General features: G+C 42.7%; 1 protein-coding gene across 8 annotated transcripts in view; it reads right to left on the bottom strand.

The window, feature by feature from the left end:
- LOC114453643 (microtubule-associated protein 4) overlaps window positions 1-16,377 on the bottom strand; it is a 75,186-nt gene that overhangs the window by 36,431 nt on the left and 22,378 nt on the right. For 6 of the 8 annotated variants that reach the window (XM_028433603.1, XM_028433602.1, XM_028433607.1 and 3 more), the window contains 3 exons: window positions 4,679-4,792; window positions 3,700-3,786; window positions 2,018-2,206 (listed from right to left, as the gene is read on the bottom strand). In XM_028433603.1, coding sequence (XP_028289404.1) covers window positions 2,018-2,206; window positions 3,700-3,786; window positions 4,679-4,792 — 390 coding nt within the window. The remainder of the gene's footprint in view (window positions 1-2,017; window positions 2,207-3,699; window positions 3,787-4,678; window positions 4,793-16,377) is intronic. The other 2 variants (XM_028433606.1, XM_028433608.1) reach the window with 1 other exon arrangement.

The raw sequence follows: 16,377 nt of genomic DNA, 5'->3' as shown, positions 1-16,377 counted from the left end.
ACAGTATGAGCACATTTAGGTCAGTAGGGGATTCATATTGTGGTTTTTTGTTGTACTCGTCTCTGGACTGTCACTCAGAGGGCTTTCTGTTTTTGGGAGGATCTGCACTCTGCATATTATAATAAGAAAGGGGGCTGGCGGTTGCCGCATTGCTGACTCACCATGTGTTCCTTCACACACTGGCAGATAACTTGCCAGCACATACACAGTCTGTCTAGCAATTAAGTTCAGAGTGGGACTAACAAGCAACAGTAGCTCCTTCTGCTGTTTGAAAAAATCTCTGAAAAACAATCAGGCTATGATTCTGCTGTTAAACTGCACAGCCTGTAGTGCTTCAACCATCATTTTAACATCTGGGAATAGCAGTACAACAAATTAAATAAATTGGTTTGACAGTCTCAATCACAGTAATAGCTGACCTTTTATTCTATATGACTAAAGCACTGATTGCAAATGTAGGGTATATGTCTCCTTTTCCTCCATGCAGCATTTAGAAGCATACTGCCAGGTGACCAGGGGAACACACATCATCCCCTGCAGCTACTTATCAATTCACAAACTTTAGCATACTCATTGTGAAGTTCATTGCTTAATTATGGACTTAGGGCATTACCTATATGAGCAGATGAAAACCATGGGTAAAAGAAAGGGGAAGAGAATGAAGCTGAGAAGTTGAGTCAAAAACCAAAGGCCATTTTTCCTGAATTTCCCCAATAAAGTATCTATCTATCTAAAAAAGTGAATTAAAGTTTAATGATGTAAGGTTTACAGAATTCCATTTTTCCCCCCGTTTGGGCAAAATAGAGCTCTAGGACCATTACTGGCCGAAAAGCGACAGAGGATGTGTCAAAATCACTGGCTGTGTTCTTGGAGAGTGATCTCCAAGAACTATTTTTTTGAGTTTTGAATTTGCTGAAGGCAGCTTACCAACTAACTTTTTTTTTACATCTAGCACTATATATAGACTGTTTTATGGACATCTTGTGTTCCTATATATTTGCAGGTTTCCAGGTTTGCAGGTCTTTCATGGCCAGAGTGTGTTTTACTTAGTTCAGGCTTGGTCTGTGTGCATCATTTACATGACCATACCATGAACACAGGGTCTTCATTTCAGAGGATGGGCACAGGTTATTATAGTATCAATAAAAAGCTATGCCAAATTTTTATGTGTAGTACTTTTAAATATTTTTGCAGAGCACCCAGTGGTAGCTTATATCTGTATTTTCAGTAAATTAAAAGTTCAGTACAGAGGCCACCTGCTGTGCAGGTGATAAGTGATAACAGCTAGACTATGATGCAACTCTCTATAGGATTAATTAACGACTATAGTGGCCTCTAGGAGGGGTGGCATGGTTTACTCTAATGGAGAGACACACACAGCCTCTCTCCATAGGACAAATGCACACACACACACACACACACACACATGCTTACATGGACTCCACACATACAGAATATGACTAGAAGCCAGAGCATTACAGCACACCCCATACATGTCAGCATCAGATGTGCATTGACCTTGAGCTACATGATGACTAAGCATCACATCAGAGTGGTGGGGAAGTGAGGCGGGAGCTATAGGAAAGCAAAGACAGACAGCTGACCTGTGTACTGCACCTCTCTGTGGAACAAACCAGGCAATGCAGTACAGCCATGTACATACTGTATATAATGTTGAACAAGTTTCAGTAATTGATGCTGTTAGGATGATTCAAGCACTGCTGAGGAAACATTGCAATCACTGCTACAAAATCATGTCATCAATATATAAGACTGTGTGGCATTCATCAATGAATAGACATGGTAAGGAATATGCATTGATTCTTGAATTTGCAGTGATAAAAACAACAAACTACAAACAGGTTATGGAAGATTAAAAGAAGAGGAAAATACATAAGCGGTAAAAGTGAAAGTTTTTCATTGCCACAAAGTGTTTTAAGGATAATTTAGAAGCTGAATTCATGATGACAAGATGCGTGATGTTGACGTCTTAAGCATCTCTGGTCATGTGTCTTACCTGCTGTCTGATCCAAAGGACTGCGAGGAACCTGAGGTTCAGGCAGCATGGGGCTGTGCTCCTTAGGGGCATCAGACCCAGCTGGGGGCATGGGTTGGTGGGACTCTGCTATACTTGGAGGCCTGTCTGCTTGGAGGGGCGCAGCTCCCACCTCCACATTCACCCCCATCCCTCCAGGCTGGGAGAAACCTGAGGAACAGAGACAGGGACACTATGTCAACGGTGGGGGATTTGTTCTTTGTGATTACTTTTAAATGGAGGATGGTCATATATGTTAATGCAGGGCATGCCAAAGATGGCAGTTTTCAATTGCACATTGAAGGAGTAATATAAAAAAAGAGAATGGGAACAAAGCAAGAAAGAAGACTAAACACAACATACTGTCTCCCTTTACAGCTCCTGAGGATCCCTGACAGAGAGTGTCTGAATATTTAGAGTATGTGTGGCAAGAGCTGGCAGAGCCAAGATGAGGTTATGAGTGTGTGTATGTGAGCTGTCTGAATGAGGCTGCATTTAATTTGGTGGAAATTGGTAGAGTAATGCTGTGGCCATTCATGATACAAGTGTCAACTGTATGTGTGTGTGTATGTGTGAGTGTGTGTGTGTGTATATGTGTGTGTGTGTGTGTGTGTTGAAGCCTGGAGCAGTAATTCGGTGGCCCAGAGACGACAGGTCTCATTAAGGTAAAAGTGAGAGTCGGGTTTGCAGAGGTTGGCATGGTGAAAGCCATAACTCAGCTTCATAGCTCACATTGTGAGAGAGTGTGTGTGTGTGTGTCACTCTGTAGAGTACCAGCAGATACCAAGCTAGTGACAGCCACAGCTCTGCATGCAACTAACAAGCACTGCTTCACCACAAAACCTTCGTCAGCGTGGATTTTATGGCCCTACATCTAATGAGCAAAGAGATTTGAATACCGGCATTTAATGAGTCACGGTGAATGAAGGTCAATGTATGTTTGCATAAATCTATTTTCAAAATGTCAATCTATTTTCTTTCAATTTCCAAATTAATAGCGGAAACAATAAAGGGAGGACTATTTATTTCGTTCTTTTTTGCTTTGTATCGTCTTGAAGAAAATGGACCATCAGGCTTGTGTAGTCCCCCCACTACCTCTGTCTCAAGAACTCACAAGAAGAGGGTGTCAATAGGCACAAGAGACCTCTGACAATATCTATAACATGATCAATAAACAGCATGCCCAGGAAACTCCCTATAAAAATCAAGCCCTCTTTAGTCCCTTGGGACTTATAAAAACCAAGAGATTTCTCCACCAATATAACCCATAACCATAACAAGTTAGGTCTATCACAGACTGATGACTGAAGAGGTGGCACTCTTCACTCTAATGAAAACATTAGGAGGCTCCCAAGAAAACAAAAACAGTGAGGCCCAAAGGCAAAGCAATGGCTTCCTATGTGCCACTTTTTGAATGTCTAAGAGGCTGAAGCTGATGATGGTGAAGTGTCACACAAGAAGAACATTTTCAGAACCTGTTGAGCAGGTTTCTATTATCATAAATAACCTTATGACCATATATGTCCTAAAACCAGAAAAACATTTGAAAATGAAATGGTAATAATGGTGACAGGTGTTTCAACAGAAAACACCATGATTTAATGAGAAGTAAGGACCCAGGTGGTGTTGCTGTGTGGTAGGTTGAAGAACATATGGCAGTGTACCTGAAAAAGCTCCCATCAGGCCAGTATCCATCATTTGGGCAGGGCTGGTCTGAGAAGTCAGAGGATCTGAATAACCTGCCATGGAGGCTGGCAGGGGGAAGAGAGAGAGAGCACAACAGGAGAGGTAAGAACGAGAGGGGAAGAGAAGAGGAACGAAGAGGCAAAGATATATGAAGTGTTAAAAAGAGGAAAGGAAGCAGAGGAGAAGATTAGGAAGTGATAAGGGGCATGAGGCCATTAACAATTTAGAGTGGGAGAGGCAGAGGCAGACAACAAAGAGAAGCAGCAAAAAGAAGAAAAGCATCGGAAGCAAAAGCTAATTAAATTGATCTAAATTTTAGTGAACATTAACAACTAGCAGAGGACTGCAGTGAGGCATCAAACTCTGGATGTTTTTCTTATCTCTTACACAACTTGTAGTACAGATTAACAACCAGTGTCTGCTTATCCTTGGTGTCATTGGTTAGTCAGATATTACATCCTTCTTTGCATCGGCGCTTCTGACTCAACCAAATCCTGCCTTGTATTTGTCTGGCCAACGAAATTTGCGTCACCAGCCTATCATGAAGCCGTGCTCCTGTCGCTTAGCAACCCTGAGAATTACAGTGTGCTAGTCTGACACTAAAGTTCTATCCACCATATTCTCTTGGGGGGGAAAAGAAAAACATCCAATGGTGGGCAATGAATCATGGGTTAGCTAGGAGCCACCCACTGGTAAACAAGCTGCCATGATGCAATCAGGGATGCAGTGTTAGTATGAAGCTGTCACTGAAGTGGCTTTAAAGTCCCACTTTAGTAATTTAGTCATTTAATTACAGTGTTACAAGTAGTTACATCTCTGGTCTGGCTTCCACTGCAGTCTATTATAACCTGTTATTAAAATAACTTTACATTTATGTGAAGGCATACATACATTTATATAAGTTCCAAGTTTTTATTTTATTTCACTTCAGACAAACATTTTTCTCTTTCTGTGTACCTGATAAGAAGTCTGTAGCCAAGGCCTGCTGCTGGTCAAGTGAGTGTGGTCGCACCTCTCCCTGCGGCTCTGGGCGCGACACTAATATCTGTCCCCCCGAGGTCAGCTTACAACCTGCAGTGGTGACAACACAAATCATCAAACATTAGTTCCTCCTCTTTGCTGATGACGCGTTATTGTACAACTCAAATTTAATAACACAAGGATGTCACACTCCGCTGAACACACACAACACAAATTACTCACACATACTGTACAACAGGAACTATAAAAATATAGGAAGTACACAGAAAAATCCACCCGCACTCTCACCTGCCAAATGTCCTCCTAAAAGCAGATATCCCAGTCCCACACAACTCAACATTCAGTGTTTCCTATGTGCTGAGCAGTGCTTCTGTCTCTGTCTGTCTCCACTGCAGCCTCAGCTGGCTCTGAGCTACTAACACTGTGAACCCCCAGTCACACACACAATCACACACAAAGAGACACAAACACACACGCACAAGAATGCGATCACAGTCGGGGAGTCTGGGTTTGGTGTGGTGACGTTTCACTGTCTGTCTGGTTCAGGTCCCAGGCCCCGCCAGCTAGCACCTCCCCTTGCACTCCCAGACTTCCCACAGCCCTCCCTCTCTACTTCTGCAATCACCCTTCAAATATTGTCCGAAAGGTCTCGATTGAACCAAAGAGGCCAGACCCCCAACTGACTGATTTAATAAGGCTGTCTGAATGTGAGAAGCGAAAATAGAAAGCAGTGTGTGGAAATATGATGACGAGAGAATGACCGTGGGGGTCAGAGAGGAAGATGATCGCAGGAACAGATAAACAAAAAATGATCAGAAAGGCAAGAATGTAGAAAAATGAAGGAAGTGAGGCAGAGGAGTAATGGAATGAGAGGAAGAGAAGAGGAGAGAAGGAGCGAGTCATTGATGGCAACCCTCTCCCAGCAGCGTCCACAGAGGGTGACAGTGAAGAGAACAGACAGGACGCCACCCAAAGTCACAACTGCTTTCATATATCAGAGGCGCACAGGGTCTATGGTGGGGTGTGCATTGTCTGTCTCGACAGGCTCCATCGGCAGGGTCACCGATTGATTCAAAAACACTGGATCGCAGCGGCGATTGCCCTCTCTGTGTGCTTTGTAAACACACATTTGGGGAAATAACGGGAACTGTACAAAGTCTCAACAGACTTCCCACTTGGCTGAGGTGGCCAAAACAAGCGCACCTTGACGTGACAGTCTGTCTGTTAAATCAGTGAAGCTAAAGCTGTGCTGTGCTGCTGTCCACGGTGCTGAAATCAGGCTGAGCAGCTCAGGAAGGGCAGTCAGGGGCTGGTCTGAAATCCCTTCTTTGCGATGTTTACCCCTTATGAACAATGCGAGTTGGCTTATTTAAAACCATGTCCAGAGGCTGTTTTTGTGTTAGGGCAAAGGCGAAAAACACAAATACATAACATCAAAGCTGATAGCGTTCTGGAAGCTGTCCATCACACGTCTTTCAGGCAGAAGCTAGCAGCTGTATTTGCAGTCAGTCGAAACAACTGGTCAGAACAGATGCCTTTCACAGTCTGCCGTGAGAATCGAACACTTTGCACCTCATCTCATAAATGTGGCTCTCCATTCACTTATTAAAAACAGGAAAAAGACACAGAATGCAAGGCAGCCATGTATTACATGCTTCTAAAGCCATGCATTCATCATTCATCATTAAAACTAGACACTGTGAAACAGTCAGACTTTCAACTTTCTGATTGTCAATGAACACACCAAGTGTGATGTAGAGAAATCCATCCATCCATCCATCAACCCGCTTCGTCCTGCAGTGCAGGGTCACGGGGGGCTGGAGCCTATCCCAGCTAACTATGGGTGAGAGGCGGGTGTACACCCTGGACAGGTCACCAGTCCATCACAGGGCAGAGAAATCTAAACTTAAAATTGCAAAGAACAAAACCCTGTAATATTATTATTTTATACTTTAAAAATGCAGAGCATTAGTAGTCTACTTCTGGCCATCATTGTGCTGATTCCATAGAGGTGCAGAACAGAATACTGCAATGAAAATTAGGCTTGAAAAAACATTTAGTTTGTACTCTCATTAATGTCGGATTTTACAGTCAGTCTGCTGTGAATGGTTATTTTGTGATGCTCAACACTTTTTTGGCTTGGTAATTGTACCTCAGGGCTTCTCTAGTTTAGACAAATTTTTGGGGAGTTCAGTTAAGTCCATGAGGGAAAATTTCACGCTGGAGTTGTTCGACACACTGCACCGTGTTTAATGTACCAGTGCTGAGGCTGCTCAGCTTGAAAGAAGGAGGAAGACCAACTGTGAGGCAGCACATGTGAGAGTCTGTGTGCGTGTCTGTTTGAGGGTATGCGTGTTGTTTGGAACATGTCCCGCGACCTGTTCCCACTAGGTGAGTCAGTGCCCGACAGGAGGCTTATTACAGTGTCATCATTCATCATGACTACTTGACCTTTTGTATCTGTTTCCTTACAGACCAGAAAAAAGAATCACAGCCTCTGCAGCAACACTTTGGAGCTCCTTCGGTTGAAGTAGTGCTACTCAAACAGGTCTAAATTTGGACCACTTTATTTTATTGCAAAAATCAGCTTTGATTTCCTGACATTTTTAACGCAGCATGTGTGAGTGGGCAGATGCCCTATGTCAGCAATAAATAGTCTCAGACTTTGTCTCTTATACAGCTGACACTAAGAGGATGTAGAGGAATATCCAGGTCAACGAGCTTGTTGTTTTTATATTATCCCATTAGTGTTACCCAGGCAACATCTTACTACATACATTTTCCAGCCGAGAGACTACTTAAAATATTATTTCGGCTAACAATTACAGTTACAGCAGTGTTCAGTGCATCAATATAGATGCTACTTAAACCAATAAATGAGCAAAATTATATACACATGTCACAAAGGATGCAGCATTGAGCAATATGAATGTGGTAGATGTCTTACTAACTTATAGACTCCGACAACTATGTTGCAAAATAGATTAATCTTGACTGATAAAAAAGATAAACAAGAAAAAAAAGTAAAGAACATTTGAAGAAAAGGGACCATGTGGCTCCTTTAGTGCTTCAACCCCCTGAAAGCACTGGGCTAGTTATCTTAGCTTATTTCTACATAAACAGCATTTAAGTGATATTTAATGCCAAAAAGACCAGCTGCTCAACTGTTTAAAGGTATGGACTAACAGGCATAGTTAGAAATGAGGAATTCAACATGTTTTTGCACAATTAAATTGTAATTGTAAATAAAGTGCTGCTGTCATGGCACCCACTCTATGCTATGTCCATTTCAGCCTGCTGGCTTTGGGTGTTTCTTCCTGCTTATTTTAGGGAACATAAGGTTTGTATCCTGTATAAATGTTTGTCATGCAAACGGCTGCTGCAGACAGTGACTCCACCAGCTGCCTGGTGCCAATGCTTTCATCACAACCTCATTTCTCTGCTGTGTTCTGCATATTTAGGCCTAAAATTAAAATACAGAAGTACATGTTGCCTTACCATTTTCTTTGCATCCGTTAAATGAGGCTATAAATAGTACCACAAAAGTCATACTTCCGCCACAAAGTGTTCTAGTGTTTTACTGTCAACTAATTTCCCAAATTATGTAAGAGCTGCTGCTTCTGCTGCTGCTGCTCGACCTCAGCGTGGGGACAAAGTGTGGCCAGACAGACTGGATCAGTTTGACGGATAAACTTTATCATCTAAGAGGCATCTAAGGACACACACTACACGTAGCTGCACTAATGTGGGTGAACAAATGTGCATGCACCCACGAGAGCAAGCAGACAACAACACACATGTACACACTCATGTTTAGAAAGAGCAAAACACACACACACAGTAACAGCATCATAAAACAGACAGCCCCAAAGTCAGAGACGGACACTTGGCTGACATGACGGAATAAAACATATAAATATAGCCTGGAATGAATGAACACACACACACACAGACACACACACACAGTGTGTGAGGGTTTTTCTGAGGACAGCTCGCAGATGAGGGGGCGACCTAGGAGTCAACACTGCAAATGAAACATTATAATCACATCTGAAAAACGACTCGCCGTTTTGTTCAGACATCTCTAAATCTGTTTTGTCTTTTACTGATCCTGTTCTCATCTAGTGAGCACTAGCTAACAAAGCCAGGGTGTAAATTGTAAGATGAATTTAAAATGAAAGATATCAGATGGTGTCAACGCCTCAACCATGACATGAAAGGCAAAACACTGACACAGTATCAAAGAAGCAACTGTGATCTTCCACTGCTCAGCCGGCTGGAGGGACCCTGTGCCAGGCCTGGTCTGAGACAATGGGCTTGTCAGGTCAAGTCGTCAGCACACACTCACAAATATTCCCACAGCAATAATTCCATCAATACAACCACAAAGTGTCATGTCAGATAAAAGGCTGAAATAAACATTTAACACTTCTACTGAGCCATTTGTTGTTTAATAGTCAGCTTTAAAGGCTTCCGACAAGACAATAACAACAATAAGGGGAGAGGGAGTCAGTGTGACGCAGCTAGATGGGAGTATAACTTCCAATGAAATAAGCAGTGTTAAAATTGGCAGTATGCTAAATATGACCACACAAAGTCCACATAAACTAAGAGTAAGACGAAGAGTCAAGGAGGATGAGAGGATGAGAACATGCATACAGAACTGTGCTAGTATTTGCCATGTTCCTTACTACTTTAACTGTAGCTTATTAAAATTAAATGTATTATTATTTTTAGTACATGTAGGTGACATGTAGGCAGCAAGACAAGTCCAATCTTGGTTGTATTTATTTGCAGCAGTAACTGCAGCCTGCAGCAGGACACAATTCCACAGCAGCTCCACAACGCTGGCATGTTTTTTTTTTTTTTTTGACATGCAATCATTAAATTATTACTCCTGTTCTTGCCTCCCTTGAATCCTATTCGTATGTTCTCTCATATGGCTAATAGCCTGTGGGCCAGTCTCTGTCCTCCAGCTGACCCGGCCTCAGCCTGCGACGCTGCCCCCACTCCTCTCTGTTCTTGACGGGATAGATGAACCAAACCGGCTGGGTCAGGGCTACCGTAGGACCAGGGGCAAAGAAATGAGACACACTGGTGTTTAGTGGTAAACCGGGGTAACCTCTGGTGTGCTATAATCCTCAAAGCCTGTGCAGCTGTGCCAGGAATGCTCTCCTGTGCTGGTAAGAACATTGGTCTTCCAAAAAGAAGGAGGCATCTTCTGGAAATAAGTTAATGGCCTATTTAGGATCGATAGGAAGCTTATATAACTTATATAAAGTACACAGGTAATCAATTATTAACATTATAAATGGCTTGTAAACATTCAATAAAAGGAAGGCACCTTCTCACACTCAATAAAACGGCCAAATCAATTTAACAGCAGCTTACAGTCACATAAGCTTAACACCAAACTTGGCTTATTTTCAATCTATTCCTATCCCAGATTCAGCATGGCGTCCTATGGTTTGCTTTACCAAAACTGTCTAATCTGGGATGAGCCACGAGGATCGTCAGGAGTCCTGCAGCTGTCCTCCAGCTGACCCCATCCTCTCTCTGCTCCTCTGCCTCAGCCTCAGCGACAGACTCTATGAACTGGCTGGGTCAAGGCCGCCACAAGACCACAGGCGCACCATGATGGTTCACTGAGAGGACAGAGTGTTGTTCTTTCTTGAGGACGACAGTGTCCTGTTGATTCAGCCACACCTCAGCATTAATCATGTATATAGCCAGGTTGAATCAGCATGCAGGGTTCTTTCTCTACACCTTTACCTGGAACTGTCCTGTACCAACTTTAAAATAGATCAAAGTCTTGTCTGTGTTTTTGCCTTTGAGGATACAGCATTAACAGAACAAAAAGTCAAAAAAAGACGGTGGGCACAGTAAGGAGGGACAGATCTTGAGAGGAGATTAGAGGACTTGATGATATTGTCTTGCAAAAACCATATAATCTTAAACTTAAAGAGGTCTACTGGACCAACACTTCATCGAATGGATCTGCAGCTTGGCCTGGTTTTATTTAATCAAGCTGGGAACCTTGTCATATTACAAACCCTGTTACCACTGTTGACACACATCAACCAAAAACACCACATTAAGTATGTGAATTGAAATCCAGCAAAGTATCCCACTACTGACCCAACCAACAGCAATTTGACCATTATGGTTCACAAAAACCATCAACATCAGTCTGGGTTATGATGGATCTAGTGTTTGTAGCCTGTACTGCCATCTTTTGTTTGAAGTGTGTAGATGCATTGTGGGTAGTAGGTGCAGTTTCACAGTTGGGAGCTAGCACTGTGAATATTAATTACCAAGCAACAACCTGCTGAGCTGAGAAATGAAGCCAATGTGGCCAAATAAATGTACATGTGCTGTATACCAGCCACTACGGGTTTCTGCCATGACTGTTGACATAAATGGTTTGATTAAGATAATGGAGAAACACCGGTCCAGTATATAGTGATGGTTTCCAGTGCTACTCAACTAATGCTGGGGTAGTGCCATGTTAGCCAATAGTGGGCTATGGATGGATCCGTGCGTTGCCATGTTTTTGCAGGAACTTATAGGCCATTTTAGTTAGGAGGCTTAGCTGCTCCCTCCCTTTAAGGAGCTCTTTCATGGCTAAATGCATAGTCTGAATTTAGTTGTGGTTTGTATAAATCTACATGGTGACAAGGTCATGGGCCACTTTAGAAATCATCACCAATTCTGTGAAGGTTCTGGTTCAGTTCAGTTCTGTGAGAGAATGATGGGCTTTGACAGGCACTAGAGAGGCAAGGTGCATTGGATGTGACAACGTCTATGTAGTGTGTGTTTCTGCAAGAAGCGGGTGGTTGATAGGACCCGCAGGTATCACAGCTGCTGCGAGACCCGTCCTCACCCTCTATCCTGGCTTCCTCTCTGTGAATTCTAGCCTATTATGTCATTGTGTCTTCCACACCTCTCTGTCCTAGCCTGAAAACAAGCTTGTGTTTGTCTGGAAAAGAGGGAAATAACACACAGGCAATCCCTCTGGCTATTTTAATCCCCATTAACTTCTCCCTGACCTTCTTCACGTCAGTGTTTGTTAGTTTTTATTGGCAGGATTAGGCAGTCGAGCTACTGCGAAGGATTTCTCTGCATTTGGTTCCAACACATTTGCATTTCCAGCTGTCATGCTTTCCAAGCACTGTCATGGATCACAATTGACTCTACTTTAAGAGGAGGGGGGCTTTGCATTTAGCTTTTACCAGCAGGAATTGTGCGGCCTGTCAAATCAACAGATGATGTAAAGTAAACCCTTTAAAGTGCAGCAGAGGATGCAGAAGTTGCCCATGTTGAGGGATTTAGATCCACACACACTATATTCTGACACAAACACACACACACCTTCAAATGTAAGAAGAAGAGCATTTACAGAGATGAAAAGCTTTCTGTCTACAGAGGAAACGTTACTGAGGGAGGAATTAGGGTTTTTCCAGCTCTTGGATTAAAGCTGCATCATGAATATTTAAAGGGGATTTATTCTGTATTTTTGAGTAAAAACAGATGACAGCGTGAGTTTATCAAATTATCCATAGCTGAAAAGTGAGCCGTTATGGCGTTTCAGTCAAGTAAAAACGTAAAAATCTCTGGTGAGAGGTTAGGACGAGAACAAGTTGCATGTTGCCAGCCATAAAACTTGACTAAAGTCAGGGTGAGGGGCTAGGTTACCTAGGAAGAGCTAGGAGTGCAGCCACTGCTCCTCCATGTTGAGAGGAATCAGCTGAGGTTGTGTGGGCGCCTGGCTATAGAAACTAAGAGCCTTCCTGGTGAGGTGTTTCAAACCAACCAATGTAGAAGAGGCCATGAGACTTATATCTCTCAGTTGGCCTGGGAACACCTCAGTGTCCTCCCAGATAAGCTGGATGAGGAGGCTGAGTAGAGGGAAATCTGGGTTTGGCAACCCACAACACAACCCCCGAGGAGCAGAAGTAAATTCAAATTCAAGTAAATCATTTTTATTTGGCTGCTTATGCATTAAATGTGAAATTAGATTAAGATAAAAGGACAACGTTTTGTTGCTATTGCTTTCATTTAAAGACGCTGATTAGTCTTTGATGGAAACACGGACAAATAATGCTGTGTGACCACAACATCCATAGTTGTCTCCTCCAATCACCTTGAAGTGCTTTAGTGTAAAGCGAATAACTGGCAAAGACCTAAAGATTTAGATGGTACTAATGACAGAGAACACACAAAATGATCTTAACGTCATCATTTTAAATGATGCTTGAAGGTTGGTGCCACTGAACTCATGTGGATACTTGGCCATGGAGCTCCTGGCTTCATGATTGTGCAGCATGTTGCACTTTAGGGTTCGTTTTTTACACTGCAGGGTTGTGTCACATTTAAATGAACAACTTTGACCTCAGTTTACATGGCAAGCATACAGTCCGTGCTCCACACCGCGCATTTAAAAAATGACGTTAGAAGGGTATCCCGTTTGGTACAATGTGATGCCAAACAGTACCTGACAAAGGGTAGTGCATAGGAGTGAGGCTGTCCTCTCTGTTCTTGCTCAGCTGCCTGCACTACTATTCCTTCTCTGCTGTTCTAACACCAATGAATCCAGTAGTAAACTGAATAAGCAAACCCTTTCACCAGCTGGTGGCCTTATTGAAGAAGTGGAAGTATCATAAAAGTTTGATCAAATGTATGTATTGAATAGCACGAATGTCTGTAAAAACTTCATGAAAATCCATCACAGCCATCCAACAGCTGTTGGGCTGACTGGAGTGACAGAACCAGAGCTATAAACAGCTGATGATGTAACATATGGAGATCAATAATGTATAAAGTATGCACCATCCATGCCAGGAGATGTATGCTTTCATAAGATGTACATGTCTTCAGTGTATAGGCTGAAGCACATGTACTATTCTAGTATGACCTATTTATGATGTGTATTCCCATGTAAAGTCCTGTTATCATCTCATTGCCCTTCACTCACCCACTTTGAAGGGAAGGGGAACAGCTGTGTGGGGTGAGGGCCTGTTGGAGTTGGGACGTTTGTTGCGTGAGTGTGTGTACTCAAAAAGGAACAGGAAGAACCCACGGAACACATCTGCTCACACAGAGGACTTGTTTGATTCATCTTTCTATTTTTCTCCTCACATCACCACCACAACACTGAATATAAGTAGGTCAGGCTGCCTCATATAGACACACAACACGCTGAGAGGGAGGATCGCATAGGTCAGCCTGATCTCGAAGGTTACATAAGTACACTACTACTCAACTACAACTTATCTCATGGATACCAAGCCTACTCAATTAGGTAATAAAGGTACAGAGGAGAATCCGAGTCGGACTTTACTAACAAACAATGTAGCTCACGCAGCATACTTACATCCCAAGACACCAACATGGTGCTGTGTTGCTGCAGCTGTCCGGTGTCAAACATATGTGGAACAATCCAAGATTAGCCTTGTTTGTGATGTGCTGTCTTTTGCCTAACTGCTCCTGCTGTGGGAAAGACTGGACAAAGAACGCCTTTGTAAGTGAGCGAAGCTGAATTTTAATACGTACTGATGTCGGGAAGCATTGTTACTGACGGACCTGCTGCTTCAGCAGTCACAAGCACTGCTGGGAAAATGAACACATTGTTCAATATGCAGACACTGTTGTGGTCATTCAATCGCTACTACACATGGAGCATGTCTCCATAGCTTCCATAGCTTCCACGCTGGATGAATTCGCATCAGCTTTTGTGATGCATGTTTTTCATTTAGTTTGGCAGAAGATGCTGGAATGCACTTTACCAAATCTGCAGGAAGAGCAGTTGAGCTGCTATCATGCCATGTTTCAATTCAGACTTCAGTCAGCTTGTGATTGTGAAAAAGAAGCTGCTGATAGCTGGCAAATGCCTTTTAAGAATCCCTATTATTCCCTTTCCTATGTGTATTTTTAAGGCCCGACACAAAGGAAAAAAAAGAAATGACTGACTGTTCTTTTCCCAAAAATGGAAAAGGATCGGTTTTGTAACCACAGAGGCACGTCTCAGAAGCAATAAAACCATTTCCCTGCAGCACACATTAATCTCTAAGCTTTCCACTGTAAAAAAAAACCCTGCAGCCTCCACAGGTTACAGCCAGGATGACTGAGAATGTCGTTCTCTAAGAAAGCTGCTAAGACGCAAGACTATCTCAAAAAAAAGAAACAATAGTGCAAATAATAGAAGGAAGCCTGTGAGGGACAGGAATAGAAAGAGAAGTTAGTCGTTAGATAAGAGGTTTAGTGCAGTTCAGTTAGAAGAAAGAGAAGCCAAAAGCCAGGTAAGTGTGTGTTACATATCGGTTTATTGGCACAAGGTGCAGGCAAACAACAGAGAGAGGCACGTCTAGAAAAAGGACAAAGAACAAACATTCACAACAGGCTGAAACTAAACCAAATCCTACAGGTTCACTGAATGAAATCCATACTCCAGTGTGGTGTTTGTTACTAAGAGACTCAACTCAGAGGGAGGTGTGCTCACATTTGGTTTGTTTTGTTAGTCTTTGAATGTCTGGGACAATTTAATTCTGCATAGCAGGACCATGCCATGTTATGATTCAGTGTTGAATATGAGCTGGTTTCTGATTGGTGGCATTCTACAGCCTGTACACCATCACTATGTGTAAGAGACGGTGTGTGGCCTTGTTAACATGTGCTGGTCATCATACCATATTTAACTTCGTTATGATAAGGTCCCACATTAGTTTGTGGTACAAACTTCTAATGTTTGACTGAAAGTAAGACAACAAGCAACAGACACACAAATACAGTGTTATTAGTTTCAACACGCTAATTATAGTTAATAAAACAGTTTTAAGATACACAGCGGACTAGAAACCTAACGTAATGGAACTTAAGAGACTAGTGGGGCATCTCTGTTACATTCTTCACATCAATGATTGTTCACTAGCTTTACTTCTCTATTTATTTGGAGAAAAGAACACAGTGCAAAGGAGATAAGGAGTCCAGGTTGGAGGGAGAGTCTTTGGAGAAAGCTGACAGAAGAACTTGAGGAAAAAACAAAGCAGTCCTTGTAAATATACAGTGTTGTGTCTGTGTGCATGTGTCTGTGTTTGTGCACGTGTGCTGGGTGTCGACAGATCAGGCGTGCAGCGCTGACGACTCAAAGATCTGAGACAGGAGGGCTGCTGGATGTCTGTGCTGCCGAGTGTGAGTGTGTGAGCATGTGAACTCATGAACTTACTGTCTGCTTTAGTGTAAACAGAGACAAAGATGAAGGGTTGTAGGCTTTTCAATATGTAAAATTGTCCTGGATCGGTATGCATTTTAGCTAATATTAGAGAAATGTGATAGAGAAATTGTGAAGAATGAATTGTAATGAAGTAAAAACATTTGATTAGACGCAGTAATAATTCTAAGTACTGCACAATGACACAGAATGTATTTGTCCAAAAACAGTTGTGAGCCTGAGACACCCAGTTTGCCCAGCAGAGTGAATCACGGTGTGCCAGCACATTATTTGTAGGAACAGCGTGTTCTGCAGTCAGGACAGCATGGCGTGTCTGTGTGTGTGTGTGTGTGTGTGTGTGTGTGTGTGTGTGTGTGTGTGTGTGTGTGTGTGTGTGTGTGTGTGTGTGTGTGTGTGTGTGTGTGTGTGTGTGTGTGTGTGTGTGTGTGTGTGTGTCATGGATGAAAGT

This window comes from Parambassis ranga, chromosome 20 (assembly GCF_900634625.1).
Source record: "Parambassis ranga chromosome 20, fParRan2.1, whole genome shotgun sequence".
In the NCBI taxonomy this organism is placed as follows: domain Eukaryota; kingdom Metazoa; phylum Chordata; class Actinopteri; family Ambassidae; genus Parambassis; species Parambassis ranga.
This window is presented reverse-complemented; position numbering and strand designations above follow the sequence as displayed.